This window comes from Lissotriton helveticus, chromosome 3_1 (genome assembly GCF_964261635.1).
Source record: "Lissotriton helveticus chromosome 3_1, aLisHel1.1, whole genome shotgun sequence".
In the NCBI taxonomy this organism is placed as follows: Eukaryota; Metazoa; Chordata; class Amphibia; order Caudata; family Salamandridae; genus Lissotriton; species Lissotriton helveticus.
In genome coordinates, this window is record NC_136061.1 from 1,970,812,838 (window position 1) to 1,970,835,342 (window position 22,505).

Consider the following 22,505-nt stretch of genomic DNA (forward strand, 5'->3'; position numbering starts at 1 on the left):
TTCCTGTACACTAAATACCACATACTTTCTATCCACATAATTTCACTGCAACAACATACCACATAATTCCACTGCACACAGCGTACATCCACTCCACTCCAAAAACATCAGTAAAAAACTTTTACATTTACAACGCCAATAGCTCAAACTCTCGCAAATGCGAAACTTATTACATTGCAAACACTTCTTTAACTAGTAGTCGCGTTTGCAGAGTGGTGGAGAAAGGATGCTGGGCCTCCGACCAGTGCTCAGGAATTCTGCTGCGTAGGATTTACAGGAGGTACCAGAAGGGCTTCTTAGCCCCCAAAGTCCGTCAGGAGTAAAGTGGACTTCATCCCCCATACCGTAGTCTGCCAGGAGGCACGTTTGTAGAGTGGTGGAGAAAGGAGGCATAGCCTCCGAAGAAGTCTTAGAAATCCTTCTGTGTGGCACTTACTGGAGGTAACAAGAGGGGTAGTGGCCCCCAAGGACATCCTTGGGGGTCAACTACCCCTCCAAATACCTCCAGTAAGTACCACACAGCAGGATTGCTAAGTTCTCATAACAGACCACGCCCCCTTTGCCCACCACTCTGCAAAGGCGCTCCCTGGCACGCTCTTGGATGGGGATTGAAGAGCCCTTCGCTGCTGAGAGTCCTTTAGGGGCCAACTAGCCTACCTCTAACCTCCAGTAAGCCCCACACAGTGGGATTGCTGAGAGGTGGACACAGGTTACGCCCCCTTTCTCAACCACTCGACAAATGCACCTCCTTGTGCGTTTTAAGTTGGGGGATTAAGGCCCCTTGAATACTCAGGGTCCCTGGGGGCCAACTAGCCCACCAGGTACCTCCAGTAAGCGCCACACAGCTGGATTGCAGAGAGGTGATCCTAGGCCATGCCCCCTTTTTACACAACTCTGCAAATGAGCCTCTTGGCGCACTGCTGCTCGTGGGATGAAGTCCACTTGTGTCCTGAGGTCCTCAGGACACAAGAGGACCTCATCGCTCCACCAGCAGTGCGCCAAGAGGCGCGTTTGCAGAGTTGTGTCAAAATGGGCGTGGCCTCGGACCACCTCTCTGCAATTAAAAATCTTGCCTTAATAGCAGACAAATTCTCTTTCACACAACTGTGAGTTTGTGCTGCAGGGCCTACTTGTACACTAGACACAATAAATATGAAAAACTGTTGTCCTTGACACCAAGCAATATGTTCTAGGCATCAGATAGGTAAACGGAATATGAAAAATTATTCTCATTGATCCCACGCAATATGTCCATGTAATACACATATAAGAAGCACATAGATAAATATTCTGTTGAAGCCCTGGAAAACATTGTTTCAATATTAAGAGAATTGCATGATCAATTTGGGGCTGTATTGCTTTTTTTCTTAATCCTGGTGATTGTAGAGAGCATTTAGCAGTTTCAAAGTTAATACTTCCTATTGAAATACATGGCATTACAAGACTCTCTCCATCATTGTGTGTAGCCTCTTTTGTATGCTACTACGAATATGTGTCCTTCTTCTCTTGAAGAAGACCCATTTATTCAATATAAAGTGTTAAAATTGGAACTATATCTAGATTGATATTTAGAACATTTTGTAACTTCCCAGACTGGTAAAAACCCAACTGCTAATAATTCCTGTATAAGCAAAACTTACTCATCACTGAGCGCTTTAAAGGCAGCAATTTTGTTCTACAACTTGTTCCATAAGAAACAGATACATAAAACCTTCCCATTGTTGTACTGTTTTAAAGGCCTGTCATATAATGTACCATTTGCATATACAACATATTCAGAATCCAGACATCTTAGGTTATAAACATGCAAAATTGGTAGTAAAATTACTGCAAAGGAACAAGTATATCTCTTGAGTTGTATTTACCCGGGTTGCTCTTTGGAATATATGAAAGCCCTGTTTTTGTTTACCACATTACAGGATTCTGGTGGGGCCTACATTGGCAAAGATCAGGCCTACCTGAGCTCTTGCCTGCTTAGCAACTAAATGACTAAACCCTTGAAATCACTTGCATCTTCAGAGCTGTACTTCTGCCAGGTTTTATCTTGCAATTGAGAAGGACTGCGTTCTGCCAAAAAGACAGAAAAGTGTTGGAATATATTTCCCCTCGAGTGCCCATAGTCCACCAACTTTCCACACCTCTTGAGAGAACATTAAACTTCAGACTTATTTATTGACCTTGTCCTATCTGCTCAGTCATCACCAGTGATGTGAGACTAGGTGACAGGAGTTGCCAAAGCTGTAGAATTGTGGTACAATAACCTAAACGGATTTGGCCAGCATCGGACATCGTTTTTGAGAGACTGAGCTGGAAATTGAACTCACGACAACATCCTAACTGGAAACCCAGGACCGTAATCCATGGAGTACTACAAAAGCAGCTGTTGCCCTGCCCAGCTGTACTGTGTATTCCAGTTACCTTTTTGACACAGTTGCTTTTTTCATAGCTTTTTAATTCTTCCATCAACGTGATTAGCCCAACATAATACATGATCAAATACCTCTACAGCCCTTTTACAATCAGATGCTTCATGTTTTGTACATTCAAGCATCAGAACCTCCGTATGAGATTTACCAAATGTACTTAACTCTGGGGATGCTGAAGCAGGAGCACTGACCTCTTTTAGGTGTATTCTGGTTGGTGGTCTTCGCTTTCCTTGTCCCATTTTTACTCTGTCTCGAGTTACATGTTCCAGGGAGCAGCTGGTATCCACTTTCACCTTTACTCAATAGGAAGAAAGCAATTAATTATTTTTCCCATCTCAGGCCCATTGTTCTTTAACGCTAATAAGGTGGTGATAGAATCCGGACATTTGTGTGTAGACATGGCATGAGGAAAAGAGATGCAATGAGAATACCGTATCAATTTCTGATCAGCCACGCTCCGTGGCAACTGGCCAGACTCTCAGTGGCAGCCGGTGAACGTACAAAGCAGTGGAGTATAAGTATTTGTCCCAAAAATTGCCAACCAAGTGAGCAAGCCTGATCCCTTTCAGAAGTTTACAAAAGGGATTTCTATGAAAAAATACTTAGATACATTTTAACTATAAGTCCATGGTGTGCCAACCAAGACCTCACCTTGCAAACCGTGTTGTGGAGGTCACTCTTCAAGAAACTGGGGAAAAAATGGCAAGCATTGCATTTTCCCCACGTTTCCCTAAATATGTATTATAGCTAGTTTGAAAGATCTGGCATAGATATTCGAAAAAACTCTCAGTCAGATTTTGAGTCAGGCACACCATTAATATTATTCCAATGGAGGAAAATGTATTATTTCAGCACAACCCTTCCTCTGACAGCCCAAGGGAGTAATATGGGCCATCTGAGATAATCCATATAATCACCTGCCTTATTTAGAGTGAGCGCTGGATGTCTTTTTTTTTTTACTGTCCTTCACCACCAGGCATATCTTTTTTTTTAAAACTTTATTTATGTCATTTTGCAAACATTGATAAGCATACAGGGGTATTTTGGCATGTGGTCCATCGGAAACATCAGCAATCAGCACTTGGAGTGAATCAATAATGAGAAATCATGCACGTAATCGTTGGCAAGTTGATTGTACAGGTGCAGTGGAGCATATCAAACAAGGGCAAGACACGGCAGTAGAGTTTGTAGTACATAATATGTATATACAGTCCAAAAATAAGGAAGTGCAACAGCTCACAGAAGAACATAAAGCATTAAAGGAAAGACCCAGGCTCAGGCATCGTCTATAAGGAAGGACACCATACTTATCACGACCCCCATATAGCATCCACAATCTTCGGTAACATAAAGCAGACAGCACAGGCATGAACCCCCTGACCGTTCAAATCTCATCTCTTGTCTCAAGGACCACATCAGGCAGTGATCCCTCCGCATCTGTCTCCCCATTGGATATAAGATAAGTACTTAATGGCCCCCAGATGGCCCTAGTTCTGCTGGACATTGGCTGTGTTTCATCATAGATGGCATGTTGCTCCTGACAATAGATTACATCATTGAGCCAGTCCTTTAATTTTGGGGCTCTTCCCCGACCCCATCGACATGCCACTCTCCTCTTCGCCAACAGGAGGGTAAAATCCTGGAACTTTCTGTATGGTTTAGGCGCTTGCATAGTGTAGCCCAATAACATGATCAAGGGATCGTTGTCCAGAGTACCCCCCACCATGGCTTCCAAGGCGCCATGGACCTGCAACCAATAAGCCCTCGCAGAAGGGCATTCCCACGCCAAGTGGAGAAATCCAGCACCTGGTCCGTTACAGCGTTCACATCTGTCATTATCAGAGAGTTGGAATCTATATTTTTTGGCCGGCGTATAGTGCAATCTCTGCAGAAATCTATAATGAATAATCTTAAGTCTGAAGCTAGCAGAAATATTGGCTGTGATGCTACAACAATAGCTCCATTGCTCATCAGTGACCTCCATGCCCAAATCTTCTCCCCAACGTGAGCGGGCAGACCCCCCCAAACCCCTGCCGCTGTGCCCTTATACTGCCATAGATTCCAGAAACCAGATATGATCCATCCTGTGAACCTAGCATAAAGTGTAGCGGGCCAATCTCTCAGGCTCCCGGGGAAAATCTGGCAATAGTTCCCTCATCCCTTGGCGCAATCGTACATAATAAAAATCTCTATCGGAGTAGGATTGATATCTTTAAAAAACAGATCCATGGCTCGGAATTGCCCATCCAAGAACAGGTCCCCCCAGGTAGCCATCCTGAGGCGCTGGCATAAACGTTGGAACCCTTTTTCCTGTAGCAGCACCAGTCTAGGATGATAGGTCAAAGGCATTCGCGCCGAGTAATGCAATGTGAAGCATAACATTTTAGCTATCCGTCTCCATGCGTCTATCGTGCATGTGACAGTCGTGGGTGGAGTCTCTATGGCCACAACTTAGGTGAGGTGCAAATTTTGAAACTGGACAGGACACCCTCAACCCCCTATACACTGGCCTTGGCCAGATTAATGGACAACCACTACCCTTACAACAGATTATTAACCACCAAACAAATAATCTCTTGAAGCGCTAGAACTCCCAGTGCAAAAATGTATAGTTCCAAATAATAAACACCTTAAGCCAGGACTTAGGGAGCCTTGTGTGGGGGATCTGGCACTCTGATAACTATAAACAGGGACACTCGGGAACCAAAGGCAAGGGATAGGACGCAACCACACATGAATATTACCTGACAGTCTGGACATGAACAGATAGCCTACAACTGGCATATTGCGCCCAAGTCAAGAATTTTATATGCTAATGCTTCAGCATGCTACTTTCCTTCCAGACTAGATAGAGCAGTACAGCTACCGTGGTAGTGCTACCCACTTTAGCGGCACACAGCTATTAAAAGAAGGCAACACTCGTGGTCAGGGCGGGCCATATGAACCAAACCTGAAACAGGTGCCTATTAGCTGGCATGCATCAGACAGAGGGCCGAAAGTATTAGCCCCCCACTGTGGTTCAGTAATTCTCGAGCCCGACTCCATTTTGTTCATTACTACATTTTAGTCTTGCCCTCACGTAGGCCTGTGAAAGAGGCCTGATGAACAAGTAGCTTGGCCTTCTGAGTTCGTGCATATATTAACTTGGGTTTTTCTGACTCTGAATGAACTGCAGAGAAAGTGACCCTTTTCACCTGAAACTGACCTTTTGCAAAACCAGTTTCACTAGCAGATTGTTATCTGAAATTGGCAATCAATGTTCAGGAGATCGTTAACTTTTAGTTTCCTTGCACATGTCTTATCCTACTCAGCATCTAAATTGTTTCTTTTCTTACGACTTTTCATTTCATGGAGAATGCTTTTAATTATGGGTTTTGTCCGGCTTGCAAAGATCAAATTTGGGACAGTCCTAATAATTAACCTGTGGGTTGGAACGATGTAAAGTGAGCTTTTTGGAATGTGATGATGTATGTAAAATGTATTCTATTCGTCAGAATTTGTCGCAGTGGGTGTGCATTTATAATGAGTAAAATGTGTATAAATAATGATTTCTTGCTCTATGAAAATTGAGCAGTTTCTTGACTTGTACACCGTGTTGTATTGCTGGGATTTCTGCTACTAGCTGCAGCTAAGAAATTTGATCTCTGACGCCACCTAGAAGTATTCCGTGTCTCTATATACCAAGGCAAGGGAACCTAGAGGACTTCGGGCGTGTCCCTGGCGCCGCTGGGTACTTGAAATTCCAGTTCTTCAGTTGGCGTGTCCAATGTGGGGCGACTTCAGTGGTACCGGTCCAAGCCCGAAGATTGCGAGGAGCCACGTGAGGAAACTCTGGAGGAGGGCCCCCACTTCATCGACCCCTGCATGTTGACGTGGACCGAAGGTCTTTTCTGCGAGGCTTCCCGCTTTCCAACGGCTACGAAGGACTGCTGCCCTGACTGTCGCCTTGTCTTGGACCCTCCGATTGATGTTTGTAAAGCGAGACGATAGACGGTCTTCTGGTGGCGTGACAGATATTTGGTTAAGTATAAGTGGGTCGCTCCCACGACTTTGTTTGGTTCCTTGGTTTTCATTTGGTTGCTGCAGTACCCAAAGCCGAAGGGCTTGTATATTTACGAGTGTATCATTTTTTGATTCCCTTTGAAGTTTGAAACCAGACTAGTGAGCAAGATGCCTGGCCTTGGCAAATTTGGTAATTGGTTTGTTTGTGGTTGTAACAGGGATTCCCGATTGGAGGATTCATGTCCGATACCTCCGGTTGGCACTCCGACTTATGAGCTCTATTCTAAACATGGAGTGGGCCCTATTACTTATAACGAAGTATGGGTCCGCTACACAAAAAAGATGGTGTTTTGCAATGGCCCCCACATGGTAGTTTTGAAACAGAGATTTTAGACAATCTAGAAGTTAAGCTATTTAGGAAGAAAGCCCGGCCGGCAATGTTGGACTCTTTCCGCCTTTGGCGTAAGGAAGCCAAACAGCGAGAAATTAAGCAAGCAAAGAGAGATAGGAAAGATAAGGATATGTCAGTACTACAAGCTGCTAGGCAGTTTAAGATAGATGAGGAAGATCGAGTGTGTGAAGTTTTAGATAGACAGCACTGCATGGCCATAGATAAATGCTATCCGGCCTTGCCATCTTCTCCTCCGAAAGTGACTGAAGACCTTGAAAATGATCCTTTGATGTCTCATTTACTGAGATTGCCACCCCCTTATGTGCAGGGTGCTACTGCGCCTCCATTACCCCCAGTTGTTCCACCCTTTGTTGTTCAACCTCCTGCTGTTGTTCAGCCACCCGGTGCTCCACAGATGGTTTTGCCTCCTATTGCGCAACCCACTCTAGGGTCGCAAGCTTTGCTTCCAGCTTTGCCTCAAACTCCTTTGCCTTCTACTTCTGCATCTTCGACTCCTACTGCTCTTGTTCCTACACATCTTTTGCCTCAAAATACTTATTCTACTGTTCTTATGTCTGCTTCTTCTCCTACTGCTCGAAAACAAATGACTGAGACTGTTGCTAATCTGTTGTCTCCATTGTTTGGGCCACTGAGTATGACCCCTGTTTCGGAACGTAAGCAGCGTCGTAGTCAGCTTCCTAGTTCCGAAGAGCGAGCAGTGTTGGATCTGTTGGCTCGTAGATGGATTTTGAATGCTTCTAGGTACAATTTGCCATCAGTTATGGATGTTTTCTTTCAGTGGGAGCCGCCTAAGCAAAGGTATGTTTTTGATGTAATGTGTGCTTCTCTGCGGCAGGAATGGGAAGATAATTAGTTGGGTCCAATTCCGCAGGAAGTGCTTGATGTTCAGTCAGAGTTTGCTAAAGGGACGATAGTGGAATCTGATGTTACTGATGCTGTAGAGACGATACTTGCCTTCGGGTCTAGGTTACCACCTCAGCCATTGTATGAACCTGATCCATATGTTAGGAGGAAAGTGAAGCAGTATCCTATGAGAGAGGTTCCCCCTGTCTGGAGAGAGGCAGTTCAGGCTGATGTTAATAGGAGTATTCAGGCTGCAGAAGCCCATTTTCAGCGAGTGTGGGTACATGTTCCTTGGAAGCGAGCAGAGGTCTTGGCTCTTAAGCAGACCTTACCTGACCCTCGTAAGAATCCTGCCGGTTATTACAAGGAGTTGTCTCAGACAGTTGAAGCATGTATTATGAATTTAGCTGACATAGATATGTTGATGGGTAATGTAGTTCCTCAACCTTTGTGGGCGAAGATTCGTCATGAGAATCATGCGGCAGAATTAGGTGATACATGGGTTAATATTGTTGCTGCAGATGGTCGGCAAGTAGGAAGTGCCAAACCTGAGCATTTAGTTGCAGAATTACCTGGTAGGATTATTAATCTAATGAAAACTATGATGCCTGCTTTACGAGTGAATTGGGACAAGTTAGCAGCATGCAAACAGAAGAAAGACGAGAGTGTGTCTGATTTCTTCACTAGGTTTGAAGAAATGTTTATCGATCAGAGTGGTCAGGATATGAGCACGGAAGGTGGTCAAAGGTTGTTCGTGGACAAATTTGTCTTTAATTTGCTTCCCGAACTTTCTAATAAGTTAAAGGACTCTGAGAGTTCATGGGCTGTTTCTTCGTCGGCCCAGATATTGGCTACTGCACAATATTATGAGAATAGGGATAAAGATGAGAAGGATAAAGCAGAGAAGAAAACTAAAGATCTAAAGACGAAGGTTCTTTTGCAGCAAGCTTATCCGCCTCATCAGAATCAGCCACAGTTTCAGCAACCTCCACAGTTTCAGAGGTTGTTACAGAAATCTGAGCCATATGCTCCGCGATTCTTTCCTGGTCCTAATCAGTGTGCTTATTGCAGAGAGGAAGGTCATTTTAAGAATAGTTGCCCGGCTCTGTTACAGCGTACGAATGGCGTATCTGGTCAGAGAGGTCGTGGTGGTTTCCAGCGAGCTCCTAGGGGTGGGGGATGTGGTGTGTTACCCCAGAATGAGCGTTCCTCTTCCCTTCAGAACTCTGCGAATTATTTTGACAGACAGAATGTTCCGAGTGGTCAGTCTGCACAGTACTATGTTGATGATTAATATGTCGAGAGTGAGAGTGCTGGTTATAATGATAGTTAGGACAGCCATGGGCAAAGAGAGGGAGTAGTGTCAGTACCAGTAGATCAGAGTGGACCTTATGTTGAAGTCACTACATCAGGTGTGGTACAACCTTTTCTTTTGGATACTGGTGCGACGAAGAATTCTATTATGAACTCTAACTTTCCTGGCGCACCTTTGTCTGGCTTGACCAATGTTTCCGTAGGATTTTCAGGCGCCCCAGTTTGTAACCTGATTTCTAATCCTTTGCCCCTTTCTATTGGCCCTTGTAAATTGGAAGCTCCTCTTATTTTGACGACTGGTTGTAATGAGAATCTGTTGGGTTTGGACTTGCTGAAAAGATTGTATGCAACATTACATTGTTCTCCTTCGGGAGTACAGCTTACCCTTGGTAAGAAAGTGATTTCTCCAATGTATTTGTCTAAAGATTGTTTGCCACTGGAATTACGTTCGCTTCCTGATACACTTTGGGCTACAGGTCCTAATGATGTTGGTCTTTTGCAGATTCCACCTTATGTTGTCACCCTCAAATCGAATGCTAGGCTACCTCGTATTCCCCAATATAAAATCTCTAGCGATGGCGAGAGAGCTCTTCTAGCGATCGTCTATGATTTGGTTGAGAAGGATGTGGTTGAAGAAACGAGAGGTAACGTGTGTAACAGTCCTGTTTTGCCTGTCCTTAAGCGTACTGATGCTTCTCAGCCACCGGTGTACCGGCTTGTGATCGACCTTCGAGAGGTAAACAAGATTTTGGTGCCACAGTTTCCTGTTGTCCCTGATATCACTGCTTTATTGACGTTGATTCCTGCTTCGGCAGCTTGGTTTTCTGTTATTGACCTGAAGAATGCTTTCTTCAGTATTCCGATTGCTGAGGAGAGTAGAGATATTTTTGGATTCTCTTTAGGAGGACGAAGCTTCCGGTTTAAGAGAGCTCCCCAAGGTTATTGTGAAAGTCCCTCAATTTATAGTCAGGCGTTGAAAACTCAGCTTGATGCTTTTGTGTTGCCTGTTGGTGCGACTCTTATTCAGTACGTCGATGATTTGTTGGTTACTGCTGATGAAGAAAAGATTTGTAAAGAGGCTCTTTAGTTGTTGCGGTATTTGTCTGACCTTCATCATAAAGTGTCACCTTCGAAGTTACAGTATTGCCGCCAAGAAGTAACCTACTTAGGTCATCTCTTGTCGAAGGAGGGAAGGGGATTGACCCCAGAACAAATTCAAGCGATTGCGCAAATGAGGGTGCCATCCACACAGAGAGAAGTTTGTGCTTTTTTGGGTATTACGTCATATTGTAGACAGTGGATCCCCAATTTTTCTCTTCTGGCGAAACCTTTGTTGGCATTGACTGTAAAGGATACTCCGTATCCTCTTCCTTGGTCTGACGAATGTCAGAAAAGTTTTTTTGAATTGCGTGATGCATTGTGTTCGGCTCCTGTATTAGGTACTCCTGACTACAGCAACCTTTCACGTTGTATGTGCATGAGAGAGAAGGTTGTGCGTTGTCAGTGTTGACACAGTGTTTTGGAGACAAGCAGCGTCCATGTGCGTATTTTTCAGCTACGTTAGATCCAGTTGCTAAAGCGTTGCCGAGTTGTCGGAGAGCTACAGCGGCAGCTGCGGTTTCTATCCAACAGTCTGCTGGTTTGGTATTGGATAATACGTTGATTGTGATGGTTCCGCATGCAGTGGATACGTTATTAAACAGGACTAAGACACAGCACCTTACTAGTGCACGTCTTTCAGGTTATGAGTTGACACTGTTGGCTAGCCATGTTCATATTAAGAGATGTAACGTGTTGAATCCAGCTACGTTGTTACCGATCTCTACAGAGTCGGATGCTCAAGAACAGCATGATTCTTTTCTTCGTACAGAGGAAGAAACGAAGGCTAGGATCGATCTTAAAGATACGCCTCTTGAGAATGTTGATGGTACGCTGTGGGTTGATGGTTCGTGTTTTAAGCTTCCGAATGGTGAAACGACTGCAGCGTATGCTATCACAACTTTACATACAGTTGTTGAGACAGCGCGCATACCACAGAATTCTGCGCAAGCAGCAGAATTGATTGCACTGACACGAGCGTGTGTGTTGTCAGAAGGAAAACGAGTGAATGTTTATACCGATAGCCAGTATGCGTTTGGTGTTGCTCACAGTTTTGTGTGTTTGTGCAGAGAACGAGGGTTCCTTACTTCCCATGGTACTAAAATTGAACATGGGCAGTTAGTGAATGAACTTTTGGAATCTCTCACTCTCCCAAAACAGATTGCCATAGTGAAGTGTAGTGCGCATAAGAAAGTTGTGGACGATGTAGGTCGAGGGAATGCGTTTGCGGATGAAGTTGCGAAGGAAACGGCGAAAGACATGATGAGCCGTATGTATGTTGCAGGCCCTGCAAGATGGGTTGTGGAAAGTGGAATGTGTGAAGACACAATAGAAAGTGTGAAGATGATTCAGGCTGAAGCTATGGAGAAAGAAGTGAGTACGTGGAGAGAGAGTACGGGTATGTTTGATTCGACAGGTTGTTGGGTTGAGTTGTCAGAACACCAGTGATGGTTGTTGGCTGATGCGTATGTGCTCCCAGTGGTTACTATGGCTCATGGAATGGCTCATATTAGTTCAAAGGGAATATGCAAGTTGTTGGCTCCAGTATGGCAGAATGCTGGAATTCCTAAATGTGCTGAGAATGTGGTGAAGCACTGTATGATTTGTCTGAAGTATAATCCTGGCAAGGGAACTCCAACTCCAGCTGGTCATTTTGCTCCTCCGACGTATCCGTTTGAAGTGATACAGCTAGATTACATTCACATGGAGAGATGCAATAATCTGAAGTATGTCCTTGTGGTTGTTTGCGCCTTTTCCAGATGGATAGAGGCTTACCTCCTAAAGGATAATTCTGCCTTGTCTACAGCCAAGGTTTTGCTGAGAGAGTATTTCCCTAGGTATGGATTGCCGAGAATTGTATGGTCGGACAATGGGAGTGAATTTGTGGGTCAAATCATGAAGAAAGTGTGTTCTGGTTTGGGCATAAATCAAAAGTTCCATGCAGCGAATCACCCCCAGTCTGCTGGACTTTTTGAATGCTACAATGGTACGCTTAAGCTGAAATTAGCTAAGGTACAAGCGGGCACTGGTCTTACGTGGCCGGATGCCTTGCCGTGGGCTCTTTTGTCAACAAGGACGACTGGGCATTCTCGAGTGGGACTTAGTCCGTATGAAATAGTTTTTGGTCGTCCGGCGAATGTTTGGGGTGTGCCTCGTCCGAAAAATACAGCAGTATTGAGTACCCTATGTTGGTGGATTACTTACATGACTTGACTGCTAAATTACGTGTTCTCCATCAACAGGTCTATGACAGTTTGCCGACAGCTACTACAGATCCAGGCCACTCCATCGAACCTGGTCATTATATTTTGGTGAAGAACTTTCAGCGTACCAAGAACTTGGAGCCGAGATAGACTGGTCCTTATTTGGTGTTGTTGGTTACTAGAACCGCTGTTAAGAGTAGCAGGCAAAAAGAACTGGGTGCATGCCACCCACTGTAAAAAAGTTCCTTTGCCTTTACCGTATGATCAGTGGGTGAGGGATGGTATAGCTGACTCCGAATGTGAGCGAGTCCCTAGATTGGTTCCTTTTAGTGATGCTCATTTGACATGGACTCGGTTAGAACGCGAGGATGAGGATGTTTTGCAAGCTGCTGTGCCTCCTCATCTGAAGATTGACACCACCAATCCGGAACTTTTGTTTCAAGATCCTACTGTGCCTGATAAAGAACGCTACGATTTCAGACCAAGAGAGCTTGTACATATGGACAAATAAACGTGAAACTTGAAATTTTTTAGATTGTGAATTTTCACTTTGTCAGATCAAGAAACTTTTTTTGCCTTTTTCCTTTTTCGAGTCATCATCCTGACTCCGCTGCAGGGTCACGGTAGGAAGTTCTTAAGGGGTGAACCATGTATTGACGCAAGGTCTGTGGTCCAGGGTCGTTAGTGCGATCTTGGCGCACACTTAAGTGAAGAAGGTAACGACCGTGAGCAGCACGTTACAGGATGGAGTTTTCTGAGTCTGACCAGAGTGTTAGGAAAGTGGATTCTAAAGTCCGAATGTGTATATTGGTTCGTAGCAAATGTTTTTTAATAATGTGTTTTCTAATGCTTTTGAATATTACGATAGCTTGTGTGGGTTGGGTTTTCTATGTCACACAACAGACGCTTGCATCTACCTCCCAACCTACTCTTTCTTTTCCTACTGTTTCCGCACATGAGTTTCATACGTTGCCTGAACATGAACAGACACGAAGATTAGAATTTGTGAACAATTTGTTTATACAGATGTTACATCAGCATCAGCTAGTTGTAAATACCACGAATTGTTGGGTGTGTGGTCTTATGCCGCATACGACTGATAAGGGAATGCCATATTTGGTTTTGCCTTTTTCGCTTAATGGGTCCGTATGGGCACTCCAGTCAATGTTTATCTATGCGAATGAAGCATCTCCTTTACGTTCCGTCAAAGATAATGCGAATAATAATGCCTTGATACAGGGAATAGTAGATATGGTCAGAGATATTGATGCATATAACGCTATCCCTAAAGATGAGGTACAGGCTTATGTTGGTTGGAATTTGACCAGATATATTACCAACTTGACTGAGAAGGACAGACGAAAAAGGTCTCCCCCGATTTGGATCGTGCCCCACCGAGGTTATTTTTGTTTGCAAGGTACTGGTCGAAATCCGAAAGCTCAACTAGGGAAGAGTGTGTGTGATCACACCTATGTCTATACGTCCCAGAAATCTCCACCGTTCGTGCCAGCCAAAGGCACGTATTTTGTATGTTACGACAGAGCATATACATGGTTGCCTCCTGATTTCTCAGGTACATGTTATGTGGCGTTTTTGCTTCCCCCTACATATACTACGGTTCCGAATTACCACAAGACTAGATATGGTAGAGGTGTCTTCGATAAGGAAGATACTGCAGGTCAAGAAGCAGGAGATTTATTTAAGGGTTTCCTGCCCTTTTGGGGTCCAATGATCAATAGTGGGCATATGCGACAGCTTGTCCGCGTTGTTGAAGCTACTATTTATGAGACAGCAGGTGCTCTTAGTAATGTTACAGCTGAGCTTCAAGCGGACCGCCTTATGACGTTGCAGAACCGTGTAGTTCTAGATGTCATACTTGCAGATAGAGGTGGAGTATGTAAATTGATCGGATCTAGTTGTTGTATTTACGTGCCAGATAATGCCCCTACAGTGTACCAAGCCATCTCTAGGTTACATAAGATCTCTGAGTCTATTCATGTGGACGAAGGAGATTGGTCATTGACGGGATGGTTTTGGGAAATGCTGTCCAAATGGGGATGGAAGATTCTGATGTTCCTTGGTATGGCTTTAGCGATCCTTTTCTCGTGTTGCTTATGCATCCAGTGTGGTCCCGCCATTCGTAGTCTTTGTGCTACAATCTGTGTGAGAAGACCAGTCCCGAGAGAAGTAGAGGATAATAGGATGATGTTACAACAACACCTTGATGGTCTGATGAGAATAGATATAGACTTGGATTCAGATTAACATGAGTTTAGGTCATTGCCTACGTAATGGCAAAAGGAGGGTCTGTGGTTCTGTAATTCTCGAGCCCGACTCCATTTTAGTCTTGCCCTTACATAGGCCTGTGAAAGAGGCCTGATGAACAAGTAGCTTGGCCTTCTGAGTTCGTGCATATATTAACTTGGGTTTTTCTGACTCTGAATGAACTGCAGAGAAAGTGACCCTTTTCACCTGAAACTGACCTTTTGCAAAACCAGTTTCACTAGCAGATTGTTATCTGAAATTGGCAATCAATGTTCAGGAGATCGTTAACTTTTAGTTTCCTTGCACATGTCTTATCCTACTCAGCATCTAAATTGTTTCTTTTCTTACGACTTTTCATTTCATGGAGAATGCTTTTAATTATGGGTTTTGTCCGGCTTGCAAAGATCGAATTTGGGACAGTCCTAATAATTAACCTGTGGGTTGGAACGATGTAAAGTGAGCTTTTTGGAATGTGATGATGTATGTAAAATGTATTCTATTCGTCAGAATTTGTCGCAGTGGGTGTGCATTTATAATGAGTAAAATGTGTATAAATAATGATGTCTGCTCTATGAAAATTGAGCAGTTTCTTGAGTTGTACACCGTGTTGTATTGCTGGGATTTCTGCTACTAGCTGCAGCTAATAAATTTGATCTCTGACGCCACCTAGAAGTATTCCGTGTCTCTGTATACCAAGGCAAGGGAACCCAGAGGACTTCGGGCGTGTCCCTGGCGCCGCTGGGTACTTGAAATCCCAGTTCTTCACCACCGTGAACCACCATCATGAGACGACTCACCTCACACACACACAAAGGTTAGGTAGGAAGTTTACAAAGTTCCCACTCGCTTATGGAACACCTCCCTGAGGATAATTCTCACCCTCCAGCAAAGGTGACCCAGGAATAATCTTTGCCAGTAGGACATCTCTACTGGATGATCCACAAATGCACACCATAGTCTGCACAAACACCAAAAGGCCACTAGATTTGCGAACGCTGCACTATATAAATACCCAATAACAGAACATAACATTGCAGTTTTTTCCCTTATACACGTGGAGCTGACCTCTTTCTCAAGGTTGCCTCTTTCTTCTACACAAACTGCTCTCTCTGGATTTCAAAGCCATGTCTCCAATGATAATTGTAAATATACACAAACATGCAGATCAGACAATGAATCCCATCCATACTCACCTCATCAAAGACATTATTTTTTCCTTTATTGATGCCTTCACTAAAGGCTTTAATCCAGGAGTCCTTTTCTTCGAGATTCTTTGCTTGAAATTTGATGTCGTGCACCTGCATTGGAAAAAGCAACAGTGAGAAGGATGTCCTACAAGCGGAATAGAGATGCCTTAAGTCACGGGCCGGGTGCAGGTGGCGGATGGCATGTATTTGATCTAGACAATAGCTTTTGCTCCATTAAAGCCAGGCAGGACCGCCCCAAAGCTGCAATTCTTCCAATAGACAAGGGCCTTGTCATACAACATCAGCTTGCAGATTTCGGGGGCATTTTATGGGAGTGAGAGTAACCATCCAAGACTTGCCACACTTTAGCCTTGTCCTCTGATGTAAATAGTTGTTGTCTTCCGGCTTCTGTAACATTAGTTAAGACATTGTGCTAGTGTGTAACAGAGTCAGAGTAACTGTTTGTTAGTGCTGTTAGTTATATACGTTACTATTGCCCATCGTGATACTACTTAGGGGCACATTATGATTGCGGTTTTCCCGCATCCTCCGGGCCGGCAGAAGCCACCGCCGGCCCGGAGGATGCGGGAAAACCGCTGGGGAGGCACAAAAGACCCACCGCCAAATTAGGATGGCGGTGGGTCTCAAAATCGGTCCGCAGCTTTTCCGCCGCGGTCGCCTTCCGACCGCGGCGGAAAAGCTCTAACATGGCTGGCGGTGTCTATCAGACACCGCCAGCCAAATTAGGATGGCGGAAAACAGATGCCGCTTTGTGCATGCCAATGCTAAGCATGCATATTTAACCTTGCGGCGGGTGCTGCTTCAAGCAGCACCCGCCGCAATGTTAAATATTGAGGATGTGACCGCCAGGCTGGCGGTCACATCCTAATTGCACTGGAGGGACCGCCGCTGCCCCTGCGGACGGTCCCTCCTCCTCTAGGGTGGCGGACGGACGCAGGTCCGTCCGCCATCCTAATGAGCCCCTTAGTTTGGTGACTTCGGAAGGATGAGGGGCTGACTGAATCCGGTCAGGCTTCAGGCTTGCGACAACTCATCATTCACTGTTCGGCCTTACCGACATGTAGTCTGAGTGCATTAATCTCTGTTGTTATAGACTAACAAGACTGTTCTGGACAGCGGCTTCCACTTCAAGGAAATAACACACATCTGCTCTGTAAGGTCACTGCACTTTGGACAGAACTGTTCCTATTAGAGGAGAATAAAAGCTGATTTGCATATGGGTGGTTCATGTGGCACGATGAGAAAAATGAGATGGCCTGGAATGCCACCCAAACTAATTACAACTACCTAAGATTGATTCAAGCCTTCCAACCTTGACGTTTTGTTGTTCTTTCTAAGATTGAAGAGCTGTGTTTAAGCTCAAGGATACTGTATTTACAGGACTAACTGCAGCGTCTAGAAGGGCTCAGGTGAAGTGGCCACCCCCTTAGGCTGATGGTTGCAGAGGGGATGGGACAGGGAGGCTCTAACATCTAATATGACTCAGTGGGTCAAGTGAGCGCTGGGATCTCGAAAGTCATGCTACTACGCTCAAGGCCAAAGTGGGAATATCTTGCTGCACCCTGCAGCTTATAATGTGTTGTGTTATCTAAGATCACACTGAAAATGTAAGGTATTAAGATGCATGTTCTGTAGGGTAAATCTCACAAACTAACTCTCATTCCACATTGTAAAGAGTTGTGCGCTTATATCTAACCCAGTAGGTCTCTAACATTAAAAGTTGGGCGACAAAAAGATATTACATGATTGCTCACTGCATGACGGCATTTAACATTTTTCCTATTTCTTTCCCTGATCAATTCTCCCATCTCTCCTAGACCTGAGGTATTCAAGGAGCTGTGAGCAGTAGTGGCCACTGATATTGTATTTGGGGAATAACCAAAACCACAAAGCAAAGCCTCCTGCAATGCCCATAAGTGTTGCCTTATGTGGTCTTTGCCCCATTTCACTCCACAGAGACGGTATTGGTGCCACAGTGTGTTCCCGAAAGCAGATATACAACAAAAACAGTTGCAACGGTTGATGTTAATATAATGTAGAAATGTCATACCTTTTTACCAGGGGATCGAATTAAGATAAACCGGTTCCTTTTTTTTAAGAGTGCATGCAATTCCTGACATCGATCGTAGTTCTCAAGTTCCACTGTCTCGAGGCAGTTCTGCTCATCCTGACAAAGAAAGGAAACATACATTTACTAGACACCATCTATAAGATCATAAATATCCATGGCGGCAGAGTCTGTTACCAGATCAAGGGACAGACATATATAATTTGCTTTAGTGCAGATGTTACTGTCTTGGGCCAGGACATATTCTAGCTGCAGCTAATCCGTCTAGCCATCAAGCCCTGAGTTAAAGTTAACATCTTTTCTTAGAATTACATATTCCTTAAATCTATAAAGAGCCCAGATTCATAGACATGAGCTTACCAAACTGATGGTTTCACAGAGAAGCAGTTATGAGGATTTCCCCCAGGGCTAGTACTTCTAAAAGGCTGCTTTGGCTACAAAAGTCACTCACATAGCAGGCCCTTGTGAGGACCACTTCAAGTTAAATCCTGAAGGTGTGCAATCTTTAGAGAAGTACTAATGCCACCTGCATTTTCAAGGACCAATTTTCTTCTGACTGCCATAATATTGTTATCATCCATTCGGAAAACCCACAGCGATCTAATACTGGAATGATCACTCAGCAAGAAGATTGCTTTATTATGCATCAGGCAGGACTCTGTCAGGATAATGTGATAGTTCAGGTTTGCTTAGTATCCCCCTCCGCTTGCATCATACCTTCTTTACAGCCAATCAGAAGAAAAGCGTATACAGTGCAACCCTTCAAAGAGGCATAACAGGAAGTCACACATCACCCGAGGAGGTACTGGTTACATAGCAAAGACTCCGCGATCAGAACATTATTAACATGAAGAATAACATCAACCGCCTAACGTTGGAGGATGCTTCCTCTCACAGTATTAGGCAGGGCAGCTATGTTCTCATTATTATTGTTTCCTACCTTTCTCATTCTCCTGCTTTCTTCCTTTTCTGACTTTCTATCTCTAGCTCTTGATCAAAATATGACAATGGAAAATAAGTTAGGTGACCCTAACTTATTTTCCATGGCATTGCCCATGACGAGCAACCAGCAGCAAAATGTAAGCACTGAGAAAAGTTAATTTCAGATCTTTGCATGATTTGTATCAAGAGGCGACTTTGCTAATCACATGTGTGTGAGTCAGGCAACTACAATTGGGACGTTGGCACTAAATATCCCACCACAATGTGGGCGGCATCTAATTCACAACAGCAACCTTTTGGCAAACATCAAGCACTTACAATTTACAGCTGGTAAATCAAAATGGGTAAGAACTGAGGAGTGTTCTTGAATTTGAATCTCAGTAATGACTATATTAAATTACATTGCTGTAGTGAATTGTGCTTATAATAAATGTCATCACATTTTTGAAAAGAAATCAAACAGAATGCATGAAATAAGGTACAATCACAGTAAAGCAGGAATAAGATCAGCTCAGAAGAAATTCCTGGAGGAGCACCGAAACATTGATATTTGCACTCACAACAAAAGGACCACAACGAAACTAACGTGTTGGTAAATCTGAAATAATTCTATGGTCTCTTGTTGATTTGGTACACCTTGTCAATATGGAAAAAAGACATACTTCTGAAAAGAAAGACGAATTATTTTTATAAACAGCAATTGTCCCCTGTCCTCTTTTCCCTATTTTTCAACATCAATAAATCAATAAATCAATCAGATAATGTGTAAAGCGCACTACATACCCGTGAGGGTTTCTAGGCGCTGAAGGGAGGGGAGGAAGGGGGTGCTGTAGGTACTGGTCGAACAGCCAGGTCTTGAGTAGTTTCCTGAAGGATAGAAGGTCTTCAGTTTGTCGTAGGATGAGGGGGAGGGTTTTCCAGGTCCTGACATTTTCTCATACCCTGGAGAGATGATGCTATGAAAACCACTGTGTTGGAAAATAGGCCCTCCTGTTTCAAAGGGTGTAGCCTACCAGACCAGATGTTCTTCCTGCGTAGAATCCGTTCCGCTCCAGATGCAAGGTCAGGAGGTGGGCAGAAGCTCTGATCTAATGATCGTTCTATCTCTTGCAGACTGCCCCACTGTCCAAAATGGCAGACAACAGACATCACCACCTAGCCAACGATGTTCGAATATATTTACCTTTTCTGTGACGCATCAACAAAAGGAGGAGGACATTACATCAATATTTACTGAAGTTTTCCAACAGAGAACAGAACTTTAAAAATAATAGTGGAAGACACAAAGCTTCATGTCTTCTGACACAGCCTAAGAAAAAATGCAGCAGTGGCCTCTGGCATCAAGTATGAAAAGAAAGGAGCATGTAACAACTGAATGGAAAACATTGCATTGGCTGTCGAACTCATTTGGGTTTAAATTCTTGATTCTGCAATTCACAATACGGCCATATTCTGTTTAAATTGTTCTAAAAAGTTACCTTTAATTAACATTCCAGCCATTAGCCCTTGTCTCCATCACCATGTGATAACTTGTACCCATTCCAATGTATACACTGGCATAGAACTGCAGTACATTCATTAAATAACAGCGATTAGACAAAGGAAGTCGAATACTAGGTATTGATTTTGACGGAGGAACCAATCAGGCATTACCGAGTTGCGTATAATTTACCGCACACTGGCTTCCAGCTATATAGTGTGTTTTGCATCATTCCATAACATTTATGCAAAATAGTATTAAGTATATATCTTAAAATGAAATTAAATGAAAGGGTGCCCCCCTGTGCCCTTGTGTACCTCAAGGGTGCACCTAGGAAGCAGTACCGGGCAGCGGTTCAGCCACATTTTAAGCAGGTATTCTTCACAATGACTGGATCTACATCGCCCCATGAAAGGAAGCCAGAGACCAACTCATACCCTCCTGCAACTAGACTATGCAAGTAGCGATCATGTACAGTCTAGTTGAAAGCACGTGACCTAATAGTGAACAGGCACTGAAATGTATCATTGGAACCACCAATGTGCTAGACAGTTTTAATCAACAAATGGATGGCTGGAGTATTCATTAACATTATACTGTCCATCCCTAAGCAATTTAACACTTTTAGCAGATGCTAGCCCTACTCTTGAGACTACAGAAGATTTGGCAGAAGAATCTTCTCTCAGTGACTGCACTCAATGACAGTAGACAGAAGGCAAAATATTGGTTTGCCGCACCAGGATACACACGGATAGGAGCTGGCATTAAGAATACGACCACAATCACGCCCTTCAAGATTTTCTACAAGTTTTTTATGGTAATATAGATTTGAGTCACCGATGATCATGTAAATCATACATTTTTGTTAACCTGATCGAACTGGCATATTGATCTAGTCATTCCTGAACATTACCAGGGGAATTTGACATCGATGACTATTGTTTAATGACAAGTACATTACGTATTCTGACCCAAAATATAAATAGTAATAGACATCTCTCGCTTGGTTGAATTGAGGTTTAAGATTAACAATTTGTTGATGAACAATAGAACACCAACCCATACCCAAAAGCTTTTAAAACAGATGAGTGCCATGATGTTTTCCTACCATACCAGTTTTTCGGCTAGAGTTCCAATTTAAGCCAATCACTTCTCCCAGTGATGAATAGAGTGGTACACGCCACCTCACTCAGCTGTAGGGTTCTGATCGAGCACCCGGCAAACTGCGCCTTCACTGTTGGATGGAACTATAGTACAAAGGGTAACGCTGGATTCTTCACAGAGATTCAGGCCTCCGGACTCACCTCATTTTCATAAACGAGCAGCTGGGCTCTACACAGCTGGATGTAGCGGTCCTTCCAGTAGCCCAGGAGGCCTCCACTGCTCTTCTTAAGCCAACCTGCTTTGTCCACAGTCTTATTGGATTTCTTACTACTGTTGTTCGCTCCCTAGTAAAAAGAATACATGGAAAGATTTAGGTCTAAGAATAGCAGAAATGTTTCTTTATTATTTAAGTTTTGGCATGCATAGGTGAAGTCGAGATCCCAGAAAAGCATTACACGGATTACGTTTTCGGGATGTAAACGCTTATCCCAAAACGGCACCTCCACTTCTGTTTAAATACATTTCTCAGAGTACAGCACAGGGCAAATGGACGGTTTGTTTGCAATGATTACGCTTTTGAGTGCACCTTCTGGGGGGGCTCCAGTACAGCTTGTCTTACAGTATGTCTCCTCCACTTTCAATTATGATAAACATTCCTCCCCCTCTGAACGGACAGTGACATAGGAAAGCAGAACACTTCCCGCCCTGTAGAACACATACATAGAGCCTTGAGGTGAGACGACAGCTAGACATGACAATCCATAAATGTGTACACCAACAACAAATAACTTTTTTCAAATTTTGGGTTTGGTAGTCAAATCCGAACAAGTGTCATGGACCTGGAAAAAGGAACGAAAATCCACGTCCTTCAACTCAACCCAAAAAAACCTGTGCATGCCCGCGATCACACCTGGAATCCATGCCCCTCACTCTACAGAGATGCCCTCTGCAAACTTCTCAGACAGCACAGCAAGAAATGCAAAATCTACCCAATTTCTGGTAATCAACGCCTTTCAAAGAAACAAACCATAAACTACCTGTGCTCGCTCGGGAAACGACCATTACAACGAAGCCTTTACAACGAAATCGTTAACCACGCATGCAGTACAACGCATGCGTGGTTAACACGAAAGCCTTTA

At 43.9% G+C, this 22,505-nt stretch overlaps 1 protein-coding gene across 1 annotated transcript in view; it reads right to left on the minus strand.

The window, feature by feature from the left end:
• The window catches only part of PLEKHO2 (pleckstrin homology domain containing O2), a 182,438-nt gene that overhangs the window by 23,531 nt on the left and 136,402 nt on the right, over positions 1–22,505 (minus strand). The window contains exons 2-5 of the mRNA XM_078683096.1: positions 21,567–21,710; positions 17,823–17,939; positions 15,758–15,862; positions 2,618–2,719 (exon numbers count right to left, since the gene is read on the minus strand). Coding sequence (XP_078539222.1) covers positions 2,618–2,719; positions 15,758–15,862; positions 17,823–17,939; positions 21,567–21,710 — 468 coding nt within the window. The remainder of the gene's footprint in view (positions 1–2,617; positions 2,720–15,757; positions 15,863–17,822; positions 17,940–21,566; positions 21,711–22,505) is intronic.